The sequence below is a fragment of the Myotis davidii genome, unplaced genomic scaffold, assembly GCF_000327345.1.
Source record: "Myotis davidii unplaced genomic scaffold, ASM32734v1 scaffold750, whole genome shotgun sequence".
Classification (NCBI taxonomy): domain Eukaryota; kingdom Metazoa; phylum Chordata; class Mammalia; order Chiroptera; family Vespertilionidae; genus Myotis; species Myotis davidii.
In genome coordinates, this window is record NW_006282814.1 from 366,126 (window position 1) to 375,036 (window position 8,911).

The window sequence follows — 8,911 nt, forward strand, 5'->3', positions numbered from 1 at the left end:
ATTTAAGACACAGAAACTGCACCTCTCCTTGCCAGAGCATTGGGGGAGGTGCTGATAAAGGGCGCAAGCCTAGAGCTTTCCACCCGCAATGGGCCCGCCATGTGGGAGCCACCTGAGGCTGCCACCAGCAGCTGGAGCAGGAGTCAGGCTGCGGAGGCCCGGCCGAGGCTCGGAGAGCGGGCAAAGACACGGCCCTCCCCATGGCACTAGAAGGTGTATTTTAAATGACCCAAACAGAGTGTTTTACTTTAAAAAAATGGTGTGCCCTCCCTTTCTTCAACATATAATTTCTGGTTGGCAATTCTGAATAGGCCACTTTTTTAAAGTTCTGCATTTAAAAATAACCTAATGACCATCTCCTCAAACAAGCTATTGCAAAATGTAGTCTACTTTAGTGTTTAGCAACAAAAAGCAGACACGACAGTTATACGTTAGTAATGAGATTCTACAGATGAGCTGTATCTACATGAATGTTTCAGCCAGAAAAGAAAAAAGAAAAAAAACAAAACAAAAACGGCGTGAGATGAGCAGCGGGCAGCCCAGGTATGCTGGTCGCTCTACCCCGCACCCTCCTCTGGCGCCATCCTTAGCGCCTCACGGAAATACTCTCTGCAGTTTTGGAAAGGAGCCAATCAGAGGTCGGTAATGTCTGCTGCTCCAGCCTGTTCGAGGTGAGCTGGCTGGGATGCAGTCTCAGACCCATGGAGACGCCAGGGGCACCGCCAGTGGCTGCCCCACCAGGCAGTGGTGAGTGGTGCTCACAGAGGCGGGCACAGTGCGGGCCCACGGCTGCCTGCCCGCCAGCCCTGAGGTTCCAGGCGGCCGCGGAAGCCCAGGGGCACTAGCCACAAGAAAGGCCATGCGATGGAGAGCGGACGAATGAAAAACCGATAATTACGACTGCTGTGCTCTTTGCCTAGACAGAGACGCTTCAAGGCAGACCCTGCAAGGGAGAGAGAACGACACAGACCACAGGGTTAGGCCAGACAGCAGCACGGGACAAGCCACACTCTAAGCAGAGGTCATCGGTGTGCGAGGAGGAGCGGTGGCCCGCAGGCCAGAGCAGGACGGCCGCGGGCCCAGGGTGCCCCAGCTAGGGGTGCAGCTCCGCACGCTCGCTGAGGGCGGAGGGGCAGGCCAAGCCCACGTTCAGAGAGAAGAGTGTGTATCTCTAGAAACATATTCCAAAAAGGAAAAGAAAAGAAAACCAAACCAAGAAAAGGGCAGAGCTCACCACCTGGCTCTAAGGCAGGGCTCTGGAGCCCCTGGCCACTGGCTCTGGAGCCGACCTGGCCCTCGGGCCATGGGGTTTGCCAAGTGCAAAAAGATACATTGCTTTGCGGGCTGAGGCCAGCGCGGGCAGGAGGGGAGGCAGGGTCCTGTCCAGGGTGGGAGAGGCAGGGACGATTCTCTTCCACTGGGTCTTGTCTGGTATCTCCTACCCAGCAGGCAGGGCCAGGCCCCGCCCCAGGCCCTGGGGTCCCAGAGCCTGACCTCAGTGTGGGCGGGTCCTGACAGAGCGGGAGGGACTCCGGGAGTCAGGAGCTGAGGTGGGACAGGCAGGGGGCTCCGCATCCCCAAGGTCACTCAGCAAGGCTGCGCCAGCAGAGGGGCTGGGTTCCTGCCCACGGCCCTCACAGCAGCAGGCCCTGCGCACAGCCATGCCGCTCCCGGAGGCGCTGCAGCCCCCAGCACGAGCCCAGGAAGGCAAGCCACATGCCCTGAGTGAGGGCAGGACAGCCACTGGGCTCCCATCCGCCTGTTCTTCAGTTCATCCTGCCGTCTCTAATGAGCACATAAAGCAAAGGGACCAGCAGCACCCAGACCCACCCCGGGGGGTGAGCCTTGAAGGGCCTGTGCATCTGTGCTCCCCACGAGCCTCCGGGGCCGCAGGCCTGGCCACCCAGAGCCTATCTGCACGCTCCCCGTCACGCTCCTGAGGTGGGAGCCTCAGCGTCTAGACCGCAGCAGGCCCCAACCGACGACCCAGAACATGGGACAAACGCCAGCCAGGTCTCCAGGCCGGAGTTCTGGGGTAGTTCTGGCTCCCGTCCTCCCGTGTGATGGCCCCCACGCCAGGTGCCTGCTCAGACCCCCAGAGGGCCCTCAATGAAAGCCCAGACAGACCCCACCGGAAACCCAGGGCCGGGGCGGCCACCAGAATCCTGCTCAGGGTGCAGAGCCACGCAGGCCCCACCCCACACCGACAGGCCCTCCGCTGACCTTCACACACCAAGCAGCCCTGTCCGGCCATGCTCCGCGCTCACGCCCCGGGGCTGAGGCAGAGCAGCCACCGTGTGCTGGAGCCCACAGCCCTGCCCCTTCGGCCTCTCCCAGGGTCTGCGCCTGCCCACGCCTGCCCTGGATGCTCACTGAAGCGACCGGACCCTGCACTGCGGTGCACCTGGCTCCCACCCACAAGGCCTCGGCAGCAATGCAGGGCGCCAGGAACCACATGGGGCTGACACAGGCCCCACAAGGAAGCCCGAGGAGGCCTCAGGGGCATAAGGGTGAATAGCAGACCAGCTCCCACTGCCCCCCCCGCCCCTAGTTTCCTGTGGAGTAGGGTGTCCCTGGCAGGACTCTGTCCTCAGCCAAGGCCCTGGGAAGAGAAGAGCCAGCTTCCAGGCCCCAGAACACTTGGAGTGTCCGCGTGGGCAGGACAGTTGCTCTCCTGCCTGAGGGCAGCACGGAGGCCGTGCAGTCTGTCCTATGCGGCGCACGGCTGCAGGGGTGCCGAGCGGCCCGCCTTCGCCCCACATTCACCCTGCACAGGCACAGGGGCTGCTCCTGGCGTGGACAGCCAGTCGGCTGGGTGCCTGCCCCCACCTCCCCCGGCCTCTGGCTGGCTGCCAGGAGATGCCTCCAACTTGAGGGTGCCTGCTACTTATAAATGGGCCAGGCCCACAGACACCCACACCTGCCTCTGCCACGTGCTCACATGCTGCCACCAGGCCGGGCCCTGCGGGGCTCCCCACCCCATGATGAGGCCCGTCGCGGAGCGGTCGTGCCCCCCGACAGTGGCAGTGCGCACTCGGTTCTGCACAGAGGAAGACGGGAGAGCACCAGGTGCTGCTCTGGGCGTATCCAGTATGTGCTGAGCCACCAACCTCTCAAGCTGAGGAAAGGGCCAAAACTGGCTTGTGGAGCAGACACTGCGCAGCAGATGCGTCGGCTCTGCCCGGGGGCTTCACCCAGCAGCCCTGTCTGGGACGCACAGGCCCAAGCACAGGGGCCACCCCCTCAGACAGCCTGAGGGCCAGCACTCACCAGTCAGACCTGAGCGAGTGAAGGTGCGGGGCCGCATGTAGGTTTTCCTCCTTGGTCCCCCTGGGCCCACTCCCACACCCACCACAGCAGGTCGTCACAGGGAGGCAGGAGGGAACACACCAGGCTTAGGCGGGCCTCGGGGTCTGCACAGGGGCCACGGGTCCCAGAGACAAACTTGCTGCAGCCTGAACACCGGGCACGTGGCCAAAGGCAAGGAGCACACGCTGGTCCGTGTGCAGAGCGAGTCCCGGAGGACGTGAGCCCTGCCTCCAGTCTGGGGGAGCTGAGGCAGGAGGGCCAATGAGGAGCGTGGGGCCTGCACTGGGCCCTCCTGTCTGGGGCATGGAGCCGTGAGCGCCCCTGCCGCTCTGCTGGGGCTGGAACAGCCTGGACCCCTCCCTGACAACTGCTGACACCAGGACACCAGAACACTGTCACTTCCGCAACCCGCCCCGGCCACCCCAAGCTGTTCACCTGGGGGGAGGGCCTGCAGGATGAGCAGCAGCTGGACGGCAGCTGGGTCTGCCCTGCTCAGGGCCGCCCACCTGAGCTGCTGAAGCTGTGCCCACCTTGCTCTTGACCCAGGCCTCCCAGCGCTTGGCACTGCCCACAGCTCCGTGGGGCTACCACCCATTAGCCACCTCTCTCATCTCTGAGTCCCAGGGGACCTGGGACCTCTGTGCTTCAGAACTTTACAGAGTTGACTTTCCCAGAGACCTGTCACCTGTTCCTTTCAGGAGGGGGAACCGAGACCATTCTCTGCTTTCCCTCCGGCCTAGGCCAGCTCGCAACCCTGACTCCAGCTCCGCTCCGCCTCTCCGTGGCCAAGCTCTCAGCCCTCCCAGACCCATGTCCTGCCCCTGTCGTGTGCCCCTGGGACACCAGGCACCTGCAGACAGGTGCTCCAGGAGCTGAGGGCCGGGTGGGTACCAGGACCGAAGGGAGGGGTCCTGGCTGTTCCAGCCCCAGCAGCGCGGCAAGAGCGCTCCATGCCCCAGACAGGAGGGCCCAGTGCAGGCTGCACACTGCTCACGGCAGCCTCAGAGCCAGCGGGCCACTTCACAGCCTGAGAGCCGGCTGGGCTGTGTGAACAGCAGGGTCATCGCCTTCCCAGCACCTGAGGGAGCGGGCCAACCAGGCAGCGGGTGCCACCTGAAACCCGTCACGGCCAGGCGGGCCTGCCCCAAGCTGTGCCCCACACCTTCCTTTCCTCCGGGCCAGGGCGGAAGCAAAGCCTAACCTCCTGGTCCCTGCTGGGCCTCAATCTTTTACGTTGGAACAATAAGTAACAGTGAAAAAAGAGAAAACCCTAAAAGAGAAAAGCAGAACCAGGTGGCTCTGCAGGGAAAGTGGTGATGGCCTGAGACTGGTGCTGCTCACCCACTGGCTTTCCTCCAGGCCCCGGGGAAGCCCCTGCTGGCAGGTACTTCCCACAGAAATGCCTGGGAACCCAGGTGTGCTCACACCACAGCTCCCCGGCAGCCACGCACGAGGCAGAGGAGTGACAGAGCTGGCCCCCATCTGACCAGCAGCCTGAGCCCCGCAAGCTGAACCGGCATCTGTCCTGAACAAGGAGCGCCCGGCAGTCCCTTGGCCCTGCTCCCTGGTCCCCGCCTGCGACCCGCCCGCTGCCTGGGAGGAGCCGTGCCCTCTGTGGGGGATGGGTGCCTCCCGTGGGCGTGGCCTCAGGTCCCAGCAAGCACAATGTATCTTTATTGTACAAGCAAAAGACCACACGCCCCAAACCAGCATGTCCAATCTAATTGGCAAAAAGCTTAATTTTCCTGTTAAAAACAAAAATCTAAAAGCCCACAGCGTTTGATTCACTTGCCAATCCATCTGAGGAATAAGAAACAATTTGGGAGAGCCCTGAGCAGGTATCCCATTCCTGGGCACACGTCCTGGTGGCAGGAGGGCAGCAGGGTGTGGGCGGCTGGGACTGAGTGCTGTCACGGGGCTTGTGGGCTGCACAGCCGGCTGCCTCGCTGGCCTGAGGCGAGGGGAGTCACCAGGTGCAGTGCAGGCGCTAGAGACCCCCGAGGGGCTGGGAGGTTCTGGGGCGAGCAGAAGGGAGGGGCTGGGCGTCCCAGCTGGCGTGCGCGCTCAGCATGTCTGCATGCAGGGGGGTGGGGGCTACTGGATGTTGTGACACGGGCCTTTTACGGCAACCTGCCAGCACTATCTCGGTCACATGCATGTCTTCAAAGTCCAGACACGTGTGAAGCACGTCATGCATGCATGGAGAGAAGGCTGGGCTGTCTTGTTGCTGGAACTGGGGACAGTGGACGTGTGTATTTGCCACAATCGCAACAGGAATACAAGTACGTCCAACGTTAAAAAAATACAAAGTGACAAGAGAAGTGCAGAGCGGCCTGGGGCGGGGCGGGGCGGGGTGGGTCTGCATGGGCTCAGGCGGCCGCTGCACGTGCGCTGGTGCCGGCAGGAGCCGCGGGCATGCACCGTGCTTTCTGGGGCCAGACGGGTGGGTGGGCGAGGCTCTGTTCGATCTTAAATAAAGGAGGGCAATGGTGGAGGAGGTCCTATAAAGCATATGGAAGGTGATGGAGACAGGGAGGGGGGGGGAGAACCAAGGGCGGGAGGTGATAAAATACAAAAGAACAAATACAGACAGATGGACACAGACACGGGTCCACTGAGGAATCGAGCGCGAGGTTTGCTACTAGACTTATGGGTCACTCTCTCAGACGTTGGGTGGTAAACCGTCCAGCCTGCAAGTGAATATAGAGGGAAGAGAACAGAGAGACAGGCATCAAGTACAGTCTCGGGCTGCCTCCTGCACCACCAGCCACTCAGCCTCGTCACTTAGCATCCACGGCTGCACCTAGCCCAGCCCCGAGGACCACAGCCACTGACCACACAATGGAAAGGAGGAAGCGCTGGAGCGGAAGAGAGGCAGACCCAGGAGCGCGTGCGGGGCGGGCAGGGGCCGAGCGGCTGTGGTCCCCACGCCTCTGCACAGAGATGGCGTGGGAGAAGCGCCTCATCGCACAGCTGCTGCGCCCACGGCCATTCCACCTCAAGGCCCAACTCCCAGCTCCAGAGCCGTGCCCTGAGCCCCCAGCGGCCCTTCTGGACCCATGTGTGGCAGGGAACGGGGCAGGGCAGAGCGGGCGGCGCCTGCACCCAGCACAGACCACACAGCAGACTGAGGCCACGTCTGACCTGTGGTCCCTCCCCAGGCTGCTCTAGCCAAGCATGCCTCCCTTGGAGCCACTTAAAGTCTGTGATGCGTGGCCACCCACTCTTCATTCAAAGGCTACCTCTAGGATCACGTCTTTCAGAAGCTGTCGGCAGCCTTGGCCACAGCGCACGTCCCCTCTACACCACATGGCCTGCGCGGCTAGCACATGCTCAGAGGCGGCAAGCTGGGAATCACCTGGGCCGTGCGCTCCGCCCCCGTCACTGGCTAAGCCGGAGCAGATGTCTGCAGACAAGGAGGCCCGCACGGAGCAAGGCTGCTGGGTCTGCACTGCCTTCCCACAGGAGTCTGCCGCTGCGGCGGGCCCTGCCCCGGCCCTGGCGGGGTCCTGGGCAAGAGGGGCGTGGCTGCAGTCTGACAAGTGACCTGAGTGGGGAGAAGGGGACAGGCACGATGAGGTGCCGAGGGCAGCCGGCCGGCACGGTGCGCAGCTGTCCTCTCTGCTTGTTGCTGGGTGACCTTGGGGAAGCTGAGTCCCTGCAGGGGCTGGTGAGCCACGTGGGCGAGGTGGGAGGATTAAAGGAATGACCAGTCTCCACTGGTCGACAGCACCGACCGGGCTTGCCTCACGCCAACGCATGGGAAGGACATGGCAGCTCCGGAGGCCCTGGCGGCTTGGGCCAGCGAGCCTCCTCACTCCGTCGGCTCTCGGGCGGGCCTGGGGCCTGTGGCTCTGCACCTGTGCCCCACACCCTGCAGGTGCCACTCGACGCCAAGAGGGAGGGCCTGAGGCAAGCTTCCCACCTGGCGTGACCGAGCGTTTCAACTCACTGGGTCTCCACCCCAGGGTGCAAGGGCTCAGGGTCCGCGGGCAACCTCAGTGCTGGGGGTTGTGGGCAAGGGCTGGAGCCCCACCATCCTTCCCCTCCCCCAAGGCAGCTGCTCAGCCCCCACTGTCAGCAGGTGACATATGTCTAAGAAACGGGCCAGGAAACAGCCCCGTCCTGGCAGCACCCTGCGGGGCGGAGCCCATGGGGAAGAGCAGCCCCTGCTCTGGAGAGCCCGAGCCCCCCCGCCCACTCCCCTTCCTCACTGCAACTCCCAGGCTGGGTCCTCTCCTCTGGCCACAGCACAGGGGCCCAGCCTGCCACAGCCCCATGGCCCGCTCGCATGGGGGGTGAAGAAGCGCCCCTCCAGGTCTGGGTGCCTGCCTCCACCTGCCCAGCCCCCAGCCCAGCCCCCAGCAGGGCACAGGGCCGACCTGTGCTGGAGGCCACGACCTTGAGCTGCTGCACCAGTGGAGTCAGCAGCCTCCCAGCCTTCAGCTTGCTCCTGCTGGCCTTCCTCCGGCGGCCGGCAGGGGGGGCCGTGTGCAAGAGCCCCAGGTTGGGGGGCAGCGTCCTGCCCAGGCGGCGGTACAGGGCTTCGATCTCTCGCTTCTGCTGGCTCTGCAGCTCTGAGATCTCCCGCAGGTGCCTGCAGGGGGGAGCAGAGGAGGGCTGGGTGGGCCTCCCCGGCCCGGGCAGCGGACGGGAGCGTGGGCGGTGCGGCTGCTCAAAGGAGCCGGCATTTATTCCAACGTCTTCCTATTTACATCTCAACCACGTGGGACTCAAGGGGCCCTGACCAGCCTGCAGAGACGGTTCCCTCCAGGCTTGGAACAGGCTGGGTCGTTTGTTTTGGTTTTTCTGGTGTGGGGGGAGGCTGGGGTATGGACACCTTCACACATTTATGTTCACAACATAAACCCTGTACATAATCACAGTGATTAACCAGCACTCAGAACTGGGAGGTGCCTCGTTTACGAGCTGTTTTCTCCTCCCCCCAGGGAGATAGCACCAGGGTCTCTCAGAGGGCGCGGCAGGGGCTAGTGGAGACATGTGGTCAGCCGGGGAACTGAGGCCCTGGCTGCAGCCCCTCCCTGCCAGGGGCTCCCAGCTCGGGCACCAACCCCACGGGGCCGAGCGGACCTGGCAGGCCGCACAGGTGGGAAGCCTGGCTGTGGGCAGCCTCACCCACCTCCTTGGTGTGTGGTGGGGAAATAGGTGTTCTCACGGTTAGGCAGAAGGAAAAAAGTTCTAATTTCTCCTATTACGTCTTCAGCGCCTGTCAGATTTGTTTTGGAAAAATGATTCTCTAAACAGAAAAGTGCTATTGCATCAGATTGATTCACAGAGTGTGAAGTTTCCAGCGGGAAGCTGGCTGGAGTGGGGGAGAGATGCCTGGTCAGCTGGGAGCGCGTGATTCAGGACTTGGGGGAGATCCGCACACTCCCCAAGTCCTGCCCAAAGTGGGCCTCTCAGATTATGGGGCTCTGGGGCTCTAAGAACTGCCAGTGCAGGTGGGAAGGCAGGCACTGTCTCCCCACAGGGTGCCCAGGGGGCTGACACAAGGCACCAGGGGAGGGAGCTCAAGTATCGGGTGCCCAGGGCCGGGATGAGGGGTGGGGAAGGGAGGGGCTGGCCCCTCAAGGGGTGGGGG

The 8,911-nt window shown here is 63.1% G+C and overlaps 1 protein-coding gene across 1 annotated transcript in view; it reads right to left on the reverse strand.

The window, feature by feature from the left end:
- The window catches only part of WNK2 (WNK lysine deficient protein kinase 2), a gene marked incomplete at its 5' end in the record, with an annotated part of 154,305 nt that overhangs the window by 18,573 nt on the left and 126,821 nt on the right, over positions 1-8,911 (reverse strand). The window contains 4 exons of the mRNA XM_015561175.1: positions 899-943; positions 5,901-5,999; positions 6,668-6,856; positions 7,692-8,016. Coding sequence (XP_015416661.1) covers positions 899-943; positions 5,901-5,999; positions 6,668-6,856; positions 7,692-8,016 — 658 coding nt within the window. The remainder of the gene's footprint in view (positions 1-898; positions 944-5,900; positions 6,000-6,667; positions 6,857-7,691; positions 8,017-8,911) is intronic.